At 35.1% G+C, this 24,052-nt stretch overlaps 1 protein-coding gene across 3 annotated transcripts; it reads right to left on the bottom strand.

Moving 5' to 3' along the window:
• Positions 1-313: 313 nt before the first annotated feature.
• Positions 314-23,799, bottom strand: LOC106132091 (protein cycle). Of its 3 annotated transcripts, none has more exons than XM_060947294.1 (5): positions 22,007-23,799; positions 2,646-2,777; positions 2,010-2,149; positions 1,240-1,414; positions 314-407 (listed from the first exon to the last, which is right to left on the bottom strand). In XM_060947294.1, exons 1-5 carry the CDS (start codon positions 23,007-23,009, stop codon positions 367-369), a joined length of 1,491 nt encoding a protein of 496 aa, XP_060803277.1. In that variant the 5' UTR covers positions 23,010-23,799; the 3' UTR covers positions 314-366. The 3 variants fall into 3 exon arrangements, with proteins under 3 accessions (XP_060803277.1, XP_060803278.1, XP_060803276.1); XM_060947295.1 differs by having other exon boundaries at positions 2,637-2,765; positions 22,007-23,796; XM_060947293.1 differs by having other exon boundaries at positions 2,637-2,777; positions 22,007-23,796.
• Between the last annotated feature and the right edge of the window lie 253 nt (positions 23,800-24,052).

Here is a 24,052-nt window from a genome sequence, read left to right on the forward strand (position 1 = left end):
TAAAGTTATCAAATAAGTACATATAACACATAAACATTTTTATTCATACATACATAAGGAGTAGGTAAGCCTATTGCAGAGATTTAAATGGTCTATCGCTATTGAGATGATAATATTAATCCTGGGAAGCTACACACAAATATTGGCAGGGAATATCTCTGTCTATCTTCGGCATTCCTTAGAGATAGAGAAACAAGGAGGATAAGACATTATACGTTTGAATGAATTGACAGACTTGTATAACATACTCGTATTATACAGCATGAACAAGGAAAACAGCTCCAAACGACTCGTAGGAAAAGAAAACAAAATATTTAAAAAGAATAGTAATTTATTTCTTTTCAAATGTGTGAACTTATAAAACGGTCACTCGTAGTTCTGTACTTTGCATGGATCTGAAGACAGACCTGAAAACAAAATATCCATTTAAATATAACTTTTCTACCATCAAACATAAAAAAGAACATAATTAGAAATACCTACCTTTCAACACACATATATAAAAATTCTTTAGAGCGTTCAAGAATATGTCTCGGTTAAGCAGACAGGGCAAAACTAAGAATGGGATAATTATTTTTAGTATCTATCTTAGATAATATCCAAGTAGCAAGACATAATGAAGAAGAGCGTGGGCGCGCGCAAAAATTTGGAGGAAAATTCTAAGTGGTTCCCGGCACTTTGTAATAGGACCACTCCATATCTTTCCTATCTTAGTTCCCTTAGTTGTCTTAAAAGACAACTAAGGGAAAAGCTTATAAACTTGGAATTCTATTTGTCGCGATGGGCTAGCAACCTATGACTATTTGAATCTCAATTTCATCTTAAGCCATACAGCTGAACGTGGCCTTTCAGTATTTTTAAGACCGTTGGCTCTATCTACCCCAAGGGAAGACGTCTTTACATGTAGGTATTTTGTAACTATAGGTAGTGCAAAGTTTGAAACAGCGGTGCTTATTCCACGTATGAAGTGAGCCGACCGAAGTTTACCGTTGTCGCCTTCTATTCTATAAAATCCACGGGCCATTTTCGAAGCTGCAGCTTTTTAGCCATAAAAGAATGGGTCAATCTTATGATGATCTTATGATGAGATCTGCGAGATCTCATTTTGGTCTACCGCAGTTTTTTTCCTATCAAAATGCTTAATAGAATCTATGAAGCGGTTTACAGCGGTACTTACAAAGTGGAGCTTCTTTTTATCCAGATGCAAGGATAATAAATATAGAAGACAAAACATAATACCTGTGATGTTATCTGGACAATACTTGATGGTGTGAGCCCAGTCGCCCGAAACCCCGCATAGAGGACAGCGGTACCCGCGCAGTACTGGGCATCGCACGCGGCCTCGACTGTCCTTTAGAGAATGTGCGGAGTACCAGGTTAGAGGCTCCCCGTTGTTCTTACAAAATGCACATTCCTGGAAATGTGTTTCAATTATAAAAAAGTGTAGTTTGCTCCGCCGTTTATTCTACATTTGCGTTTTGATTAAATTATATGAGTTGTACGACTTCATTTAGTGATCCTATTTTGAAAATAAATCTATTTTTAGTTCAAAACCTTTTCCGCATCTTAATATCTTAGATGTTGGCGCAGCATGGGGGTGCCCTCAAAAGATTTGGTTTAAAAAGGTTCAATCACGAAGATAATAGGCTTGTTTTGCCTAAAGGCACAAATGCTTTATCATCTCGCACGAACTCCTAAGCAACGGATCAACTAGTTATATGCCAAGCCACAAAAAAATCCGACCACAAAAAAAATATTTAAGTTTCATCTTTATCGCTATCATTATCTCTGCCGCACACGTGAATAGTTGAGCTGCCTTTAAACAGGCATTAATCTCGCTAAATCTTTCAATATTTTAAGATTGTTAGGCACATAAAACCATTTTAAAGAATGAAAGAAAACAAATGGCCTGTTTGACGCAAAACAACAACCGGGAAAACTTTAGATCCATCTTTAGCTTTAAAACACCTAACATATTCGAAAGAACTGGCATTAACGCTTTAGATTACCAATTGTTTCTGAATAGCATGCCGTTGTTGGCGAAGCGTCTCCGTGAACTTCATCAGCAGGTCGAATTGAGTGGATGTTAAGGACAGCAATGCAGATTCTTGCTTCTTTATCATTATCTCGAAGCTATCCTGGGTTACATCTGGAAGCAGAACACACATACTAATAAGAACATATATAGGTATATCACGTCTTAGAGCGTCCGTGGTCAAATTTCTAACGTGCTTAATTTAAAAATGCTAGATACGCATATGGAAGCATTGAAAGAATGAGTGCATACCGATGCTCTTATGGGAGAGTAGACATTGTGACGAAACCTGCATTTACATTGTACATCATAGTCAAAAAGACCCTGGTCCAGGCAGGTCAGGATATATAGGTAAGACTAACGCCAGAAGGAAGAATATTAGCGCTTCGCATTCGTAGTACTAGTCGTTCGCCGCAAACTTAGACCTCGTAAAAAATTTAAATTTATACACGATTGTGATTACCTATTTCAAAAACTACTTAACTGATATTATTGCCCCACGATACCCAAAAGTTATCGCTTTCATTCAAGTGTTACAAACATACAAAGAATGTATTTTCGCTCCAATTTGATTTGAAGATTATATAATTTTAACCCCTACCCTTGGTACCCTTAGTTTGAGATGACCTGGTGCTGCTGCTAGCAACTTCCACTGGTTCTCTAGTGTGCACCGTAAGCTGAGCTTCTAACACAGCTGGGTCCAACTTCACCGCTCGGAGGGCGTCGGAATCTGCCAACACAACTGTCATAATTACGAGATTTATTTAGTACTAGAGCCCGTCCTTGGCCCCGCCCGCGTGAATGGAATAAAATAATTTTGGGAAATCCTCCCTGAGTAACCCCTAGACGACAAAAGCAACAAGCAAATTTCGAATATCTAGACGAAGGACCAAAATGTGTGACTAAATCACTCCCACAAATAAGGCGGGAACACAATTTTTTCTACATTAAAGCTATTTAACCATATCTTCCGAATTTAATGTTAGATAGGTTTGGTTTTTAATCGTCCTTAGGAGTACTAAAAAATGTAGATACAACCAAAATTTAATGGTAAAAAAGTACACGAAGATATATGGAAATGAGGTTAGTTTCGCATTTATTATCATACATTTGAAGAAATTCTTACGTATCGTAATAATTATGCTTGTATTATTCCGATTTCTATAGTAGTAACTCACACTTTAACCGATTCATTGTCCATAAAATATAATAAAAATTATAACAATCATTTGTTTATAAATGACTCATAAGACAATGAACCTAGGCTGTTCACACCTACAAAAAATGAGAAAATACCCATGATCCATCTTTAAGTCCGTTTATCATCAACATCAATGTGATGCTACTCTTGCGTTATTGTGATTGACTGACTGACAGGTAGCGAAAAGCAGGTTGTAAGTACCATACGTGGTTATAGCACTGAGCGTAACAAGATAATATTTGGCCTGTATGTACTCGTATGTTTTTTGGAAGGAATGATGTAGATGACTAAGATAGAATTTCCCGAACTTCCAACGGGAATTAAATTAATCGGAATTGTTTTGTTTTTAGCAAGCGGAGCTTTAAGCTTAAATTATTTAACTAGTTTATTATTACTTACAAATCAATTTTAAAATTTTTACAACCAATCATGATTTAAACATTTTTCTATTTTACAATATCACAAGTATGTTTTGTCTACTAATCAACTGGCAGATGAGAAAAGTTGTTTCAATATTTTTTTGTCATGTGACGTTAGTGTCTCGGGCTTAGTACGTCCGTGACCGTGAATCTACGACGCTAATAACAAAAGGGCTAGCTACTACATGGCGAAGTACTTTGGATTCTTGGCAACATGCCTCGCGACAGACAACATATTATTTTAGAATTTTTATCTATACTTACATATAATGAAAATGTGCAAGTGTATATTATATAAAATATTAAAAAATAAATGGCAACAAATCGATACCAAGCTGTTTGTGCAAGCATCACGCAAAAACTCCGTCTATGATAACGAAGAACCTAGGTATAATAATTATATTATACTTCTACATCTTGGGTACCACATAGTGCACTTTTTATCCCGGGAAACAGTACTGTTTCTATGGAATTTTGATAAACGACAATGTGTGCGACGAAGTCGCAAGCAGAAGCTAGTTTAGATATATTTGAAGTTTGAGGAATTTGGAATTTACGCCAACGTGTTCACAGCTAAGAGGGCGTATCAGACCACGCTTTGATGCCCCGACAAATAAAACTAAAATTCTTTAAAAATTAAAGTAGGCTACATTTTGTTTGGCGGCATTAAAAGCTGCAATGATTTATAGTACTTAGCTTCTGTTACACTACAGTAAATAATTGTGTTGTGGAAAAAACCACATTCGTGAACATTAACTTTAGTTTTTTTTTACACCAGTGCATGCAGTCTCATCTGTTCTTTTTCCAATGCCCAGCGTACATGGCTACTCAGAAATATTATGTTTTATCAGCACTTTCTGTAGAAAAGATGTAACCAAGGCTAGTATTAATAAATCAATCAGCACATCTACTAAGGTCGTAAATTCTCGTGACTGCGAAGCTCCAGGAAAAAGCGAGCTGATTTTAAGGTGACATGAAATCCCACACGGTCTTTTTAATTTGTATAGTATACGAAAGAACTTAGGTAAGTACTTAGCAAGTAAGCAATTAGCATTTTTTACTTCCTTGTTAAAAAGAATATTATACCTTTATAATTAATTGAATAGGTACTTATATAACAAAACAACATCGAGTTATGTTAGATGGTACTTATATATTTTTTTCTTAAATATGTTTTACGTATGATTTAACTAGGCATTGCGAATTCTGAGTAAGAGCCTTGGAATTCAAATTGAAATAAGTAATCTATTAGCATGACATTACAATATATTGTCTGTCTATAACAGCATAAAAACTTACTTAGTCGCAAAATTTAAGGTAACACAAAATTGAATACCAAAGAAATCAGAGTAATATTTCGTTTTGTCTGAAATTTCAAATCAAATCAAATCGTTTATTTTGTGAACATAGGTTATCACAGGTACACTACACACAATTTGTGTGGTAGGTACCAATATTTAAGTAAAATTTGAGGCTTTTTTTAAAACGATCCTTTGGAAAGTAAAAACTATTATATCTCTCGCCTTATAAATATCAGGCACCTTAAGTTTTTAAGTAGATACCACTGCAGAATTTTGACTGTTTCAACCAACGTTTTAATAAAATTACTGAAAGAAGTATAAAATTTAATTTTAGCTAATAACGACAAAGGTCTAACAGAAATGTAAGTGGTTGCGCACAAACAATCTGGTTTAAAAAAACAAAAACAATCTGATTGCCTAATCATAATAAAGATGACAGACCACAAAATGACAATGCATTAAAATAAACCGTTTCCAATCAAGTCAGGTCTGTTTTTTCGTAACCACTCATAAACATGGGGAACATGGTGAATGGAGCTTTGCATGCCTTCATGAGCAGTCAGAAACTGTCCAAAAAGGCTCGACTGGCTGTGCATAAGGGCGTGTTGGTCCCGACAATTAATGAGTGAAAGTTGGGTATGGCAAAAGAAGCACAAAAGCAGAATAAATGCAGTGGAAATGAGAGCGTTAAGGAAAGGAGTATGATCGGTGTGACATGAGTGACCGGATAAGGATCAGCGTGATAAGGAAATGTTGTGATATGAAGATGTAGTTACAGGAATAGAAAAGGGTATGTTATGATAGTTTGATCATGTGGAGAGGTTGAATGAAAGCAGGTTGACTAAGCAGATATACAAGGAGAGTGTGGAGGGAAAGGTCAGAGTGGGAAGGCCTAGACGAATGTATCTTGATCAAATTAAGGACGTTTTAGCAAAGGGTATGTAAAAAAAATAGGTCAAGAGAAACCGCCGAGCTTGCATGAAGAGAGTTATGAATGTGGATGAAGCGAAGAAGTATGCAGAAATCGTGGCAAGTGGAAAGATGTAGTCTCTGCCTATCTCACCGGGAAAGAGGCGTGATTTTATGTTTGTATGTATGTACTCGTAAATATAAGTTAGAAAATCAACAAGGTTAAGTTACACGATCAGGTTGGCTTCAGTTCAGTCCATAAACTTGCTCAGAATATATAAAACATACAAATAATCACGTCTATATCCCTTGCCGGAAAGACTGATAGGCCAGGATAGGTTTGCTCAGAATGATAGGAAAAATATCGTCTAACCTGACTGACGGACTGGTGGTCCAGAATGACAAAATTTTATCAGTCTGCTGTCAGTCTGAGACTGAGCGTTAACCGTGTTTTTCATCCCTGATTCTGGCATCAATCTTAGCCGGACTAAACTAATGGACTAAACTGACGTCAAACTGATCGTAAGTCTTTTATAAAAATCGGTACTTACCTGTGTTTTCTACCAGCTTATTTTCGGTTTCAAACATAAAACATGCATTCTTGTTAAAGATGTCCTGTAAATAATCCATATTAATATTACAACTGTGAAAGAGTCTGTTGCGCTTTCCCAGTTAAACAGATCGATTTTGAGCTTCAATATATATAATAAGTTATATATCGAAACATTTTTAAGTACGGCTGTTTCAGGGTTTCGGTCCTCAAAAAATAAAAAATAGGTAGCACTATTCTGCTTCTCTGCTTGAAAATACGAAATTTATTCAGATTTATAAATACAAAACGAATATGTATAGTGATGAATATTTAAACTTACCGTTATATACTTTTTACATTACAAATCTAACTTGTTACAATTATCTAGGTTGGTTATGTACTTGTGCCTGTTAGATTTATAAATTCCTTCCCTTTATTACGTCTCTGCTTACGCTTGACGGCCTCTGTGGCGCAGCGGTAATACGCTTGTCTGTGACACCGGAGGTCCCGGGTTCGAATCCCGGCCAGGGCATGATGAGAAAAGAACTTTTTCTGATTGGCTTGGGTCTTGGATGTTTATCTATATAAGTATTTATTATTATAAAATATAGTACCGTTGAGTTAGTATCTCGAAACACAAGTCTCGAACTTACTTCGAGGCTAACTCAATCTGTGTAATTTGTCCCGTATATATTTATTTATTTATTTATATTAACGACATATTTAAATTTACTGTTATCCGTTTAGTTACATTATTTTTATGTACAAAACATGATGATTATATTATGAGAAATAACGTAAGTAAAACTTACATTTGAAGTATAAGGAACTACTTCTGTGAATAATCCCCCACCCAAATGAGGAGTGTTGTAAATTCTAGAAATATCCATGTTCAAGAACTATAACGTATTTTTAACCAAATAAAACGGTCACTGTGATACGAAATGTAATTAGTCACTAAGTACTTTTTAATATTTGCCTATGAAATACCCTCATTAAAAATAAATTATTTATATATCTGTCTACCTACACGCTATTACCAATACCAACCTGTATTTTTAACAACCTGGTTAATATCAACATAACACAATACAGACCAAATCAATATAGACAATGGTTTCAGAGCCTACTTATAGGCGCATAAAGAATCAGAAACACAGAACAATCTACTAGAGGGACGACAACAAATTATCGGGGCTTTTTGGCGAAAATCCAAACGTCTTGTTGTTTATATTGTCATACTTTTATTAATGATCTTTAATAGTGGGTTATTGATCATTTAAATGATTGTAAACAAGTACTTATGAGTGTTCTGAGTGTTACAATGGCGGAATTATCGCCTAGCGGTAGTACGCTTGGACTTGGGTTCTTATCTATAAATTATAAAATATAGTATCGTTGAATTAGTATCTCGTAACACAAGTTTCGAACTTGCTTCGAAGCTAACTTAATTTGTGTTATTTGTCCCGTATATATATATATTTATTTTACAATTTGCAAGTACTAAGTTAAGCACTCACAGCCACGGCTATCATGCAGTCATAATTAACAGGACCCTAACTGCAACCGAGATTATGACTGACTAAAACCGAATATTGACTAGATGGATGATCTGAATGAATAAGAATGGTCGCCTGTATGTCCATCGCCTTTAAATTATTAAGAAAACGTCACTTGTTTGTTTAATACACAAGTACACATGCTCCATTAATTTAAGCATACATTTAAGGATGTGTACTTAAGTATGTTCTAAAATTCGATGTCAAAGAGGATGCGGAATAATAAGTAGTTCAAAACCTACTTAGACCCTCTCACCGAAATCTGTCCAAATCCAAAATCTATGTTAAAATGGCAAAAATCAATAAGGGGTCATTTTATTTAGACAATTAGAGTACATCATTGAGGTCAGTGGTTTAACGGATGTGTGTTTTTATCTATCGCCTTAAAATCATTAAGAAAAGTAGGAATAAGTCACTCAACGCTAGATGACTTGGATACAGATTATATTTAAGTTAGGCATTATAGGCAAGTGAGTACAGACAGGCGGAGGCAGACGTCTGGTTTAGTATTACCTTGACCCGAAATATTCACAAAATATGATATGAAACCATACTGCCTATCTTTATTTAACCCTCAACGCGAAAGCGTTCGTAAGTAATATAGTCTGTGTCTGTGTGATTTTTATTTCCTATTAATAACATTTGTACATTTGTTCCAACTTTTTACAATGATAAAATCCTGCTGCTGATAAAACTTGTAAGCTATATTAATTAACGTTTTTACTAAGCCTCCGCTGTCTGTCACCAGACTGTATCTTATAAACCGTGATAGCTAGAAAGCTGAAATTTTACCAATAATGTATTTAGTTGCCGCTATAATAACAGATACTTAGAATAAAATAAATAGAAAATATTAAGGGGGGTTCGTTCGTCGTTCAATAAACGCTTATAATTTTTACAGAATAATATCTTATATATATTTACTACCTACCTTTCAAAATAAATAATTTAATAACAATAAAATGATTATTAAAAGGTATTTATATAACCATACAACAAACGTTATTTTTAAGCAATATTTTGAGCGATTTTAATAAACAGGTAGAAAAATGAATACTAAAAATAAATATTTAAACAACAAACGTGATGATGGTAACGGGACTGGGCCGGTTTTTTAAGACCCTTATCTTAACACTTCTCGGCCACCTATGCTCTTAAATTACGTACTTTTCCATATAAGGATAGATTAAAGTGTACAGTACAAGGCTTTAACTTTCAAATCAGTTTAAATCACCTCTTGATTCATATCTAATTTGATACAAATGTATATTGTGAGAAGCCCAACACCTAAACCGGTTAACATATTTATGTTTTGGTATAGGACAGGTTCGATAAGGCCTTGAAAAGATTTTTCTTAACAGTCGCAGTTGTTCCGAAACTTAAAACTTAAGATTTAGTATATGAGCATGATTGCGTATACGTAACTCATATCCCCAAAAATGTGTAAAGAATAAGGATAGAATGCAAAGTAGCTTGTCTTATATTATTCTGATTAGTTTCGATTGAACTAATCAATATTAGTTAGGTACCTGATTTATTTTACTGCAATGTTTTGATTTTAGTATTAAATTAAACTTGCCATAAGTGAATAGGAAACTAATGGCGGGATGTTTATTTTACTAGTGATACCGTACTACTTTTTCAATCCAATCGGAATCAGAATCAATTCTTTAACGTTACACGTGGCCACATATTTACACAGACACCCGTCTCACATTGCTTTTCTTCATTGTTGTTTTTTTACCCGCTAGCAAAAACGAGTAAAAAATGACTCAAACCTTATTAAGAATTTAATTTATCCTTAATTAAAAATTTAAATTAACATACATACATACATACATAAACTCACGCCTCTTTCCCGGAGGGGTAGGCAGAGACTACCTCTTTCCACTTGCCACGATCCCTGCATACTTCCTTTGCTTCATCCACATTCATAACTCTCTTCATGCAAGCTCGGCGGTTTCGGGCACTTTTGACCTGACCCTTCACCAGGACGTCCTTAATTTGATCAAGATATGTTCGTCTAGGTCTTCCCACCCCGACCTTTCCTTATTTAATATTAATTATCTAAGCTACATTGATTATGTTCTTTCGTTAAAGTGATTGAACGGGGAAGGTGGTGTAAATAAGAAAGCAATGCACAGAGAGGCACAGTTTTAAATCCAGCCATTTACCAATGACTTTTTTCTGCTTTACATGTTCATCAGTTTGATTGCTAACCGATGCTCTTACGGCTAGAGAAAATGTCGGTATAATACTGGATGTGTTATCATAATCATTAAACGGTTAGGTTCTCCTGTTTTAGTTGCGTTCAGACGGGATAGCTGTGTGTCAAACAAAACCTGAAATACCCAATCCAAGATTGTGGTTACAGGCAGAGCCAGTGCTCCTCTCCAGAGGTGATATGATTACATTATCTTTATCGTAATTCTGGTGACCACAGTGCCGGGATGTGATCGTGTGCGTATCAGTTCAGTATTATTTATTATCTAATTTATGACGCACTTACTTACAACTAAGTACAAATGTGATAAAAACTGAGTAACTTTGCGCAAGTTACTGTAATACTTATTATTAATTAGTTATATTAATAATTTTTATTTTTATTATGTCAGCTAGAGCTGCCTTGGACTTTTGATGATCGTTCAGTGAGTCAATGAGTGACAAAATTAAGAAAGTTTGACTAGTTATAATTCTTAAACTACTGGTTTAAACTTACCATGTTTGTACAATGCCTGCTTAGTAATTGTAATTCGTAAGTACCTACAATTAACAATGTTGTTTCTGCCGGAGGAGGCTCCGGGAAAGAGACGTGATTTTGTGTATGTAGGTATAGATCGTTTAGGAGTAGCTGACGATATATTGACGTAACGAGTATTACCTACAGTACGGTAAAATTGATAAGAAAATTCACCGTAAGTTAACTACATCCAAGAGTACTTTTACCTATATTTTGGATTATGTACTTCAAACGATATTTCTACTATTTTTTTATTTTTTTACTTGGTTGATCAGGGTGAGAAACTATTTAAACGTAATAGGCATAACCTAGGCTACCTAGCCTATATATGGTATATTATCACATAAAAATATGTGTTATATACCTATATAACACATATTTTTATGTGATAATATACACATCGTGAAAACAACAATTTCACCTACGTAGGTACTTACCTACTTATTTTAGTAGGTAACAATATTTAAAACTTTAACTAAACAGCTATCCGAGCGAATTTAACGCCAACTCCATGCGCGAATTTAGCACCACTTTCAAAAGAATATAGGTTTTTTCGAAAATCCCACGGGAACGACAGTTTTAACCAGGATGAAAATTCCTTCTCAAGACCTTCTCCAGACTCCTAATTATACAAAAGTAGTACATGCCTACGCAAAATTACAAGATAATTAGTTAGTTCAATAGATAACGCGTGAAGGGACAACAAACGAACAAATAATACACCTAGGTAGGTTATTACTTTTTTTGGTAGACACAATATTTTTAACAAAACTCGTTTAAGTATACCGATATGAAAAGACACGTCATCTAAGGAATTATAAAGTAAGTATATTATATAAAGGACTAACTAAAGGCCGCCCGCGACTTCGTCCGCTTTAAAACCCTTCCTATGATCTATGACGGCATATTACTACCAATAAACTTATCACGAGTATTTTTTTATCCTTGATGCCACATATGATGTTACAGGCAATTTGGTGATCTTACGTTACTCGACGCGAGTCGTAAACTGTAATCACATCGTCATCACAATAGGTCGTTATCGTGTAGTAGTATTTTGATTTCGTTTTGCCACGCACGGGCTGACTGGCGTACTGTGCACAACGATATAACATTATACAATAGTTACTTCGTTAGTATACATATTTGCTGTCAAGGTCACTTTCAATGGAAACCGATAAGCGTTTATTTTGTACAATTTAAGTAATACAAAGAGGAGCGATAAACGTCTTAAGTTATATTTTGGTGAATCAATCATTATTACCTCTGTCAGTTTGTCTCAATAGCGTCCTCTCGCTTCTAAACCAACTCCATGAATTATCTAATAATCTAGCTACTTCTTACTACAGCTAACCTTCTGGTAACTGCACAACGACTTTCCTTTAAACAGTAGGCAGAAATCTAGATAACAGGGTGTCATTCCGTCTATGCTATAGGGACCTATAAAAGGACCAAAAATAAGTTCTGTTTCAAAGCTATCACAAATGTCGCAATAATAATTCTGTAAGCAATAGAACACTGACAACGGCACCTATTTCCAATCTTCCACTTCATTTCTGCATGCTAATGTAGTCCCGATCCAGGCCGTGACCAGCCGGATGCACATGCATTAAACATGAACAGTCTTATTCATAAAAACAACTCTATCAACACAGGTTTGTGGAACGTTCACTAAATAGAAATGTTATTTAGACAAAACGACTGACCCTGAAGTCTAAATCCCTATAAAAGGGAATATCTCGGAGCTTTATGGATAAAACCTATGTTTGGTTTGGTAGACAAGATTCTCAGATTGTGGAAGGCTTATAAGATTGGATCCTTCGTTTATGTGATGGGCTACCAAACCTATCACGTTGAATTTGGCACTATCTCCCTCTAAGGTATTCTTATTTATTTATTTAAACTTTATGTAGGTACGTTAAAGGCAGAGCTGACTGAAAAATGGAACAGGGCCGGCCAATTTTTAATTACCACATTTCGAATGTCGCCAAAAAGATCTTAGTAATATACCCGTAATCGGCGACTTTGCATGAAAAGAGTAATGAGTGTGGAAGAAGCGGGAGAGTTCTGTAGATATGGATCTTAGCAAGTGGGAATCAATAGTCTCTGCCTACCACAATAGGAGACAGACGTGTTTATGCACGTAAAATGTATTCACTTGGCGTTGTTGTTTCCTAAAGTCTCATAAGAAGACCCTCGTGTCATATAAATCCCAATTAAGTCGAAAGTTTGTTTGTTTGTTACCTCTTAACAATATTACTGAACCGAACCCCATGAGGTTTAACATAGTGTGGATTACGGAAGGCCGCAGGTGAAGGCTACTCTGATAAGCTATTAACATTTATTTATTTCGAATCTTAATACGCATAACATGCAAGACTTCATAGGTACTCAGGTATAAACTTATATCTCTATGTACATAGGGCATAAACCTATAGTATATTGATACATACTCTAAAAGGTATTTGTATAAGGTATAATTCTGGTTAGCCTTTTCCCTCAGCTTCGTTGGTACGAATTTAGCGCTTACTATACGGGCGAATTTAGTGCCACGTAGGTCACCGCTTTGCTATACTTAAGTGGGCGTGGACTGGTTATGTGTGCAACGTGGAGACGGTCGACGGAGCAAATCTGTCCTGGAATCGCGACCAAGAGCTGGATAGCGGAATACTGGCAGACCATTAACCCGCTGGTCCGACGACATAAACAAGCTAATAAAAGCGTAGTAAAAACCATGCCGGGATAACTTGGGAAAGAAATACCTTCGATAGAGAAGAAGAAGTACCTACTTACGCAAAATTTTAAAGTAAGTTCAATAGGTAATGCGTGAAAAACAACAAACAAACAAACAAACTCACTTTCGCACTTATAGGTAATATTAGTATGGATAGTGATGAACATACTTGTACATTATATTCAATCGGTTTATATTATATGCGATGCAGCCGCGGTGCGTGCTCTTCAACGTGACCACATACAAAGTCTACACTTGACAAATGTTTGCCATACATGGCAAACATTTGTCATGGATAATGCTTACCGATATAAACACATAATGCTCTTATTCACAAATTCATACTTTAGGGAACAATGCCTCAAAAGAATAAAGAAGCTCAAAAAAATATATCTCGTTGGTAGCAGAACGCTTGTATTATTACGACACTTGACCTAATAGAATAAGAAATTGAAAATTGTCTGAAAGTACCAGCGAGTTCACGAATCGTTCCCCGGGTAACCACGGCACGTGTCGACGAGATAACTGTTAGTTCATCAAAAAAAATATTCTGCCGATATCCCTATCATTTCCCAATCTATCGATAATGTAGTGGTGAAACCTCAGGGCGAGCCAGGGCTCATAAAGGGGGGTTGCGCAACTTTGCATTGCGCCATATCCGATAAAGCACCTTGCGTCCGTTGCCTGGCAACTATCCGGACCACGCTTCCCGGCTGCAGCTATCAGCCCCCCATCCCTAACAACACAACGCCCTTTCTTTATACAGACTAATTTGTACCCTATGTCTTCAGCACACGTGTCATTATACCTTAAGACAGTAATTTTGAGCTTTCGTTTCAGCTGGTAAATCATCAATATAATACACACCTATTCTTGGAACTATGGAGCTCTAACAAAATTTATTATGATTCTAGCACACAGTTAAGGTTATATCTATTTATTTATCAGAACTCCTAATATTTTTATTAGGTAAGTACAGTATCTTCATGTGCGTTCCACGCCAAAGATATTTCAATCCCATCCCAACTAATATTTTAAATGCAAAAGTGAGTTTATTTGTTTGTTACTTAGCTCTTCACGGTTATTGTTTTGAATAATCTTCTTGTTCACGTTTAAATAATTAAGAGTCAGGAGGACACAGGAATAGGTACTTTTTTATCCGGTTAAAACTACGATATTGTGCCCATGGGATTTGCGAAAAACCTTTATTGTTTTGTAGATGGCGCTAAATTCGTATCTTTTTGTGTGTGGCGTTTAAATTCGTTGCATTTTGTTGGTGGTGCTAATTTCGTCGCTTGTTTTTGTAGATGGCGTTAATTCGTCGCTTTTATTAATTAATCGATAGCGCAAAACTGACATGGGCGAAGCTGCGGGTAAAAGCTACTTTTGACATAATTTGTAGATGTACGCAACAATCGTAGACTCGTGGTGCATAGCACTTCGTAGCGTAGGGATTGTTACGCCAATGTGATATTTACAAAAAAAAAATGGTTCAAACAGGACAGACAAAGGGCAGGTTCTCGATTGTCAGGATATTTTTATGTATATCTCCTATATGTATGGCTTACAAGAAGATGCGTGATGCGAAGATGCGACCGATTTGCAAAATATATTTTTTTAAACTGTACATATTTCAAAGGTCGTCGTCGCATGGTAACCAGATTAGATTCTGATGATCCTGAGGAAATCGGGGCATAGTAAAAAAATATACCTACGAAGTGTTTTTATTATAGGTATCTTTATATGAATTAAAAGTTTTTTTTTTTTTTACGGGCAAATTACACAGATTGAGTTAACCTCGAAGTAAGTTCGAAACTTGTGTTACGAGATACTTACTAACTCAACGATACTATATTTTATAATAAATACTTATATCCAAGACCCATGACAATCAGAAAAAGTTATTTTCTCATCATGCCCTGGCCGGGATCCGAACCCGGGACCTCCGATGTCACAGACAAGCGTACTACCGCTGAGCCACAGAGGCCGTCAAAAGTTTGTATCTTAAAACCAACGTCACATGATGAGCTCTTAATGGAAAGCTTAGAAACAGGAGAACATAGAATATGATGATGAGAGGAACTATACGTTGCAAGCATTTCTTTTGCCAAACAATTTTATTAATTAAATGCAAAAATATAAGATAGTCATAGGAGGTATCTTTTGTCACCTTAAATAAGCAAACCGTCTACGCATACGCAACTTGTCATTTAGCCAATAAATGAAATCTATAAATACCGAATCAAAATGTCACAAAACCTTTTCAAAACTTGTATCGTATGATGCAGTCGAGAAGTCAGAGGGGCGCGGAGGTGAGGATTGGAGGAAGACAAAAGGAAGATCGACACCGGCCCATTAACCGACACAGAGCAAGGCCGCCGGGTTCGCTGACCGAGCAATGTCACCTTTGGAACTAATGACATGATAACACACCTCCCCCCCTCTTTTCCCTCCACCTACCCGGCCTGTTGATGCACATAGTGCAAGCGCATTGTCTTATCAACAAGTAGGTATGTAATTAAGAACCTTCATTATTATACGAGTAGGTACTTAGGTGTTTAAATGCAGCTATTGTTTTATGTTGAATACGACACAACAAATTGTTTTACGCAATATTTCATTTAATTATACTGTTTACTCTGTTTGTACGTTAACGACTTGACTTGACTTCTATTTAGGCTAGGTGTAAAACAGTGTAGGTACCAAATCTGGATTTCAGATTATGGTAAGCTCGAGTAGAGAATCTACTGAGATTTTTCTATTTTGAGTAGGTACCTACGAGCGTTAATTATCCCACATTCCAACTCCAGTGCTGTACGCAATACGTTATTCCACACGGCTCAGGATCAACTCAACACTAGTAAGCGCGCAACCGGATGAACCATCACGACGACTATACTCCATACAATTCGGATATTACCGGTTATCCTTTTTCTTCGCTCTCTTAACATTTCTGACAGAAGCAGCAAATTTTGAAAATGACAAGTTACGTTCAGGTATTTATAAACAGGAAAGATTCTGGAGCCCTCAAAAGCCTACAAAATATTATGTATAGTTTTAATTTGTAGGTTAGATGTAAGTTTAGTTTTTTCATGGAAAGGAATCAGTACAGCAGTTCCAACGACTGAAAGTAGTATTGTATTGTATTGTTAGTTAGACGCATCGCTTATCTAAATTTGTTTAGGTACCTACGTCAAAAATATTCAAACTTGATTTTGCAAAAATGCAACATGTATTAAAAGAAAATCAGCTAAAAACAAATAGCGTTATCGTCCCTGTATTTCTTACAACGAACAATAATAAAAGAAGGCAAGATAATATAAAAACCTGCTCGGCTTTGTTAGGCAGTTATGGGTAGGTATTTTGTATGGATGAAGGAACAACCTAAAATTAGAAGCATTCCAATGTTCGTAGCATACACATGTAGTCATTATAGTGGTGTTCTAACATATGCCTTGCGAGTACTAAATAGAGTTCAAATTGCCTTTTGCATCGTTGGATGTATATAGTGCATCATTCTATAGCTCGCAGAACGGAGGGCACCTTCAAACTTTGCCGTTGACCGTGGTCAGGGTCGATGGAGCCATGGCCTTGGTGGGCGCGGCTACACCCGTTGCTGCCTACCTCCGTCCCAAAACTGTCTATGTGATGTAATAGGATGTAATAACAGTAATGACTGCAATGTTTGCGTATGGTTTTATGTAATGTGAATGAAATGGTGTAGGTCGGGATAGAAAACATTGTGTTATTTATCACACTGAGGCGCTTTCAATTTTATAGGTTATTTTAACCGTGTAACAAAAGTCTTGTAAATTTTATATCTATATGTCTATATGTTGTCTGTACAACAGAATAATACTTAATAGGTATTTCTCACAATAACTAATTAAGAACTTTAAGTTACCGTCTTGTTTTCTATAAAATGGAAAGACATGACAAAATATCAACGAACAGACAAGGCTAATTTGATAAGAGATATTCATATTTTTCTATTGTACTTATTTGAAATGTATTGACTCGATGTATTACCAATAACTATATTAATTAATACTAACATAATATCGATGATTCAAGAAATATAAGTAAGTATGGTAAGAAAACTAACATGATAAAATACGAACAGATTTTTATTACATCAAGTAATATCAATGTAACATACATTAATAATATCGTGAACAAAAATTTCTGAATAGTCAAAATTATATGCTATGTATGTTTATTTATTAATGCTTTATATAAATTAAAATAATATCAATAAAAAAGTGCTTGAAATCACAACGTCGTACTTTCCTTTGAGGAATAATTTCTGTTGAAACAAACTTAAAATATTATTAATATAATTCACAGCGAATCTAATTATATGTACAAAATATTTTTACTCGAAAAGATATTTATCACAACCATAACATTCATACATTATGTTACGTTATTAAAAAGTTATAACTATCTATTAATTTTCATCGATAAAGTTATATATGATGTCGGACATTCCGCATTGCATTTTAGTCAATTTTTAACGTGTTTTACTTATAATTCGGTATTTTTATTACACATTTTATGTTCGGTAGAAAGTAATAATTATGAACCATCCATAGATTCCAATGGACCACGGGTATATATATAACTATCAGTTCCTGTATTAAGGCTTATAAACTAACAATCCAATTGTAATTGGTTATTTATTTACAATGTATATATTTTAGGCCCATAATTTCGGCATGTTACACATTCAGTGTATAATTTTAACAGACAATGCTATTCTTAAAACACACGTTATAACTTTATTCTTCTTATTTTTATATTTATCATATTCCGAAAACATATAATTAGAATAATTACACAAGTACAAAAAGACAATCGTTTCAAGCATCTCAATGCCAAAAGCATTTCAGATCACCATATTAATGATGATCAAAAATATTACACACTTAATTAGTTTTATCGTAATGAGAGTTAAATTTCTTAAAACGAAAATGTGCATTTGTTTTCATGAATTTGCAAGAATTCGTGGTAAATTTGCAAGTTCAATAACGTGGCTTAAAATAGATTTACCAACACTTTGATTTTATATTTTAAGACTTTGGCATTCAATCAACAAACTTTGAGATAAGCCCTAAGGCTGAACTAATGTATTGTGTATGAATTTATAAGATTTACAAAACTTGCACTTTTCTTATTACCTTAGTAATTTATTTAAATACAACCCACCCTGAATATTTAATTATAACTAGGTATATTTTTCAGAATGCACTTCATAATTTTTTACAAAATTTTGTGGTCGAAAAGTTTTGTAGCAGGGGTGGTAATTTACAAGGTCGAGTCGAGTTGTTACAAATTTAAAAAAAAATACATATTATGTAAATTTCAAAATTTCGACCACACACACAATTATAAAATAGTGAATACAGTGTTTTATAAAGATAGCGCTGGCTGTTTTGATTAAAATTAAACAGAGAGTTTGCGTCCATTTGTACAATAAATTCTTCGTCATTCAATGACATTAATTTCATATGCAGAACGTATGTACCAATAGGTATACAATTAATATTTTAAATGTTTGTACTTTGTATAAAAAATGTAAAACTAGTTTTTAAATAGGTAGTAGACAATTGACATTATGGTGAGATTTATAGTTACAGTTCAATATTTATTAAGACATTTTAATATCGTACCTAACTTAAACTTGTAAAATTAAACTAGGTGCAAATTGTCTTCTCTTCCAAAATACTAGTAAGCTTAATGGACTTTGCATTGACACTGGCCACAACAAACACAAATTGAATCTTGGAAGTTTGAAATAGTAGTCGGTAATACATTAAAAACAAAACACATGTAATTTTATACATAGTTGTATAAAAATATATGATCGTTAGCAACAAGATAGGGCTATCGGCTATCCTATACTGAACGCCTGATTGCAAAATCAAACCTAAACACAGAAATGGGAAATGTCTGTGGATACTCTTTAATCATTCGAGAATAAATTAAAAAGATAAAAGTGTAATTGGATTAGCTTGTAGCAGTTTATAATTTATTGGCAGGATTCAAATTACCAATTATTGCTTAAAAGTAATAACTTGCTGTGAAGATACTTGGATCGAAATGCATACACTCGGTAACCCAAGTTAAGGTCTACTACGTAAGTATAATATTCTCATGGTCGGAGGTAGTATCATACGTAGACGTGTAAACGAAATGGCGCCTAGATTATAGAAAGACTAGCCTAGGTACCTAATTAATACAGCCCCACATGAAAAGTCCGGGAATGTGCTTTAGTGTAAATTTACGACGGCAAGAATTTCTACCTACTTTTGTATCTTTATCTCGAGTTTAGCATCGGTTAACACGTGGTCAGTTTTACTAAGCAAATAAATACCCATGACCACCGCGCGCGCACAAGTTAGCATACACATTTTTAACTTTTATTTGATTGAACAAGCAATATGGCATTTCAATGTGTGAAAAAAATGTACTAAAACATCGGTACGAGCTACCTAAATATAATACACCTTACGGGAATTGTGCGCGGTTTGGCAACTTGGCAAATAGATATATATGTCAATGTCGATTTGTAAGAAACAGAGACAATTTTTTACATACCTACCTACTGTTATTTTAAAATTGGTTTATAAAACGTTTAGTATAAAAATGCTTGACCTGGATTCGCACGTCTCTAGGAAATGTTTTTGCAATTCCGTAAAATTTTAATGATTTGACGGTTTAACTTATTAATTGCGTTTGCAGCTCTGTTGTATGCCCTGTGTTTTCAAAAATGCCAATTAACTAGACAAATATGATCTCTCTCTCTCTCTCTTTCTCTCTCCTCTACGATAACGTAGGCTATGTAATTAGAAGAAAGTAAATCGAAACTTTACAGAGGTAAGTACACGAAATCCATCGCACTTGACATGTCAATCTGGGTTCTCTATTTCTGTATCCAGACTTAACTTATTAAAATGTACATATATGAAACACAGTACACACTTTTAGCTCTTACTTTAAACTTAACTACTAGTTACTTAAATCCGTAAAAAATAAAAATGGCAACTATCATTCATTCATTTTTGGAAAAACTAACAAATATCAGAGTTTAATTCACATACCATTTTATTATTTTAATATTTTGGCCCATTCACACTTATATAAGATAAACAATAAATTTTTAAACTGATATTTTAATTTATATGACACATTTTATTCCACTTACGTGAGCAATTAGTCATTCGATCAGATACATAATATTTACAAAATGAAATCGAGAACGAAATAAGTGTATACTTTAATGGTGATTAAAACATTATACACTTATATTACTATTTGGCACAATTTTAGTGAAACTGAAGTACCTGTCCCAGCATGATCATAAATATTATTTTTTGTACCCTATATTGTGGAAAGTGTGATGATACAAATACATGAATTAATTAATGTTTTTATCTATTTATTAATTTAGTTGACTAGTAATTGTAAGGTTATTGTGAATTGGCAGATAAGAATAATGTAAGACTACAGGTTGTTCTTAGTTGCAAATAACCATTAATAGTTAGTTGCCACACATATTGGATGCCTATATAAATTGTGAGATTTCAGAATAACTTTTGAGTTGTTCTGTGTAAAAACATACAAGTCAAAAGTAAGGCAAGTTCTTCCCATTCATAGTTGACAAAATACATTCCTTGAACAATTTTTATATCTATGAAATCAATTATTTTAGTATTGCCAAACTATTAATTTTCTTGTCTATCCAAAGAAAAACTTATTATTTTTCCTATTGGAAAAAGATATATCCTCTTATAAATTTTAATAAACTCGAAAGAAAAGGTCAAACAAAAAAATATCTTACTGCCTAAATAAAATGCAAATAAATTGGTGAATTAACTGAATGAATCTATCTTTAAATTCATAACCAATTTACTTGGTCAAATATACTAGACATTAACCACATGCAGTATTTGTACATTTACAAAAGTCACAAGTATATAAGTGTAGTGTATTGCTGACAGAACAGATTCAGTATTCATACTCTTGTAATCCACTGTGTCTTTTCAAATGTTCACAGTTTGAATCATCATTCTTTTTTCTTTTTCGTGAATCAAATCTTATACCAGTCTCCTGCACAACCTTTTCACTGTTTTTAATGGCTGTTATTATGGTCTCCTTTGAAGGAGCTACAAGCTTAAGCTCTTCAGCAGTTTTAGATGAAGGCTCAACTAAATGCATAACAATCCTCTCCAATCTCTTAGGATGCTCAACGGGAGCCTCATCAATAGCTGGTGTCTCAGCTTGTTGGTTAGCCATATCTACTATAACTGAATACTTTCGTTTCATTTCTTCCATCATTCTGCGTCCATAGTCCTCACCAATCACACTATTTACACACACAAAACTTTGCACTTTTTTTGTGTCTTTGTCAATTTCAAGAAAACCTCTGGTTCTCATATATATAAAGTGACCAGAACGAGACATCAGTCTATAATAAGACTCACCAAATTCCCTGCTTTGATCATACATTTGCCTAAGAACACATATCACCCAACGAACATCTTCTTTATGCATAAAGACAAAAGCAGAAGTACCTGTTACTTCCTCTGTCATGTATCCAGCAGCTAGAGAAATGCTCTGGTCACACTGCACAATACGGCCATCTATCAGGTGCCTTGTCCAGTACTCTGTGTATGCTGTTGGAGGTAATATCCGTGCTGGAAGTGCATTTGATTGGACATGAATCATTCCAATAAAAACTATGTCATTACCACTTGAAGAAAATGTGCGATTATGTCTTACTCTTTGTCTCCTTATTGTTTGCTCATCTTGTACAGCATTTGTTGTAGCCCTATCGGCTCGTCTCAAAACTCCATCCACTCGACATTGTTCATACCTAGGAGGGTCAGACTTTGCATTGGCTCTCATTATGCGGATATGGAAATTATGATGTTCTTCAAGAAGCCTTCTACTGCAACCGCTACGAAGCTCTGGTGGATAAATGTGCTGATTGAGAATGTCTTTGTCTTCATAATGGACATAATTGTAAAGATCTTGCCCTAACAAATCTATGTGACAGTAACCCAACTTTTCTTGAACATTTGGAGAGACTAAGAATATTCGGCCTCTACATGTCACAGCTAACATAATTCCATCAAACAGATCAAAATACTTGACAAACGAAGATGACCATGTCTCAATGTGGCCACATGTGATTGAGTCACCAAATACATGTTCATTGCGAAGCTTATTAGCTGCAAGTCTCAATACACTAGTTTTGTCCACTTTGCGCTGTGAATGTACTATATCAGTCAAAAGGGCAGAAATCTGAGTAATTTGGGCATTATACTGGCTTCGACGTTGCTTTTCAGCAATGATGCGCGACTCACGGTCACTAGCTTTAGTTGAAGGCATTTCAGGGGAGTGAGATTCAGAAGAAGAGTCGCTACAGCCTGGTATATGGACGTCATAAACAAGCGCAGTTTGCGGCCGGACGGCTACCGCCATGCCGAAGTCCGCTTGATTTGTGGCCGACAACTGGCTCGCCATACCTGTATGTACGCCGATCCGCGCACCAATACCACTGGGAGATGTCATGGTAATATTCACATTATTTTACACCATGTACTGGTGTGCAATTCAAATATTAAAAGTCAAATTAAACACAACACCCTTGAGAAATATACATACACTATAAATAATTAAGTGAGGAAGGACAGTCCTATCTCAACTCAACTAAGCAGTTGAGCACTGTTGAAAACAAACCCTCACTTTACTTGTCTTGCTTGTCAGTGTCAAATCAAACCAATTCACAATTTTCATCACACACTACGAAAAGTATGTATCATGTAGGAACAATAACTTGAATATTGCCGATAAAACACTGTTGAACATAAGAGATTAGACCCGAATATTAAAAACGGATTTTAGTGAATTTTAATTTATTGCGGACTGCAAAACCTACGCGGTGCCGTAGCAACAAACCACAGACTACTAAAAACGTATTGGATCTGTGGATATATTCTCTTTGGACTCTACTAACTAAATGAAGCTAGACCGCACTGACGCAATAATAGAAGTACGCTGGACCAAATGCTCCACTCAAAATGACAGCTGCTAGTTTCAGCCCCAATGATATATAGCGTTTGGCCCCCCTTTGAAGCGCAATCACCGCACTTACTAGTTAAAGTGTGTATGTGTGTTTGTTAGTCTGTCTTTCACTTAAAAACCATTAAACCGAACTCCATAAAACTTTGGATTCGGTGAAGGAGATAGGGTAAGTATATAAGCATAAATACAACCTCCGGCTCAACATCGTCGGAGCCGCGATTCCCCAGGCATAACACTTAGTCTGGCGGAAGATCTTCTCTTCGGTGGCGATCGAGCCGAATCATCGGTCCCCATACAAACCAACCCGTATTGGATCGATCATGATGACACATCTAGTTACCTGATTGTGCAGGTAATGAGGTCGATGATGAAATGTTGGCAGCGCTAATGTTATATGGATTGACAGAGGTCTATAGTCACACTATCACGGAAAAAATATCAATCAATCATTCGATTCCAACTCAGATTTTTATGATAACATTAATAGGTTCTATATTTATGGTCCCAAAATTAATATAATGAGTGTAAAA

This window comes from Amyelois transitella, chromosome 13 (genome assembly GCF_032362555.1).
Source record: "Amyelois transitella isolate CPQ chromosome 13, ilAmyTran1.1, whole genome shotgun sequence".
In the NCBI taxonomy this organism is placed as follows: domain Eukaryota; kingdom Metazoa; phylum Arthropoda; class Insecta; order Lepidoptera; family Pyralidae; genus Amyelois; species Amyelois transitella.

Excerpts from the sequence above, each read along its gene's own strand:
- LOC106132091 (XM_060947293.1), bottom strand. The coding sequence starts at position 23,009 with ATGACATCTCCCAGTGGTATTGGTGCGCGGATCGGCGTACATACAGGT. Across the intron at positions 2,778-22,006 it reads CATGACAGAGGAAGTAACAG|TTGTGTTGGCAGATTCCGAC; the intron begins GTACTTCTGCTT and ends TAATTATGACAG. Across the intron at positions 408-1,239 it reads TTGTCCAGATAACATCACAG|GTCTGTCTTCAGATCCATGC; the intron begins GTATTATGTTTT and ends TTTTGTTTTCAG.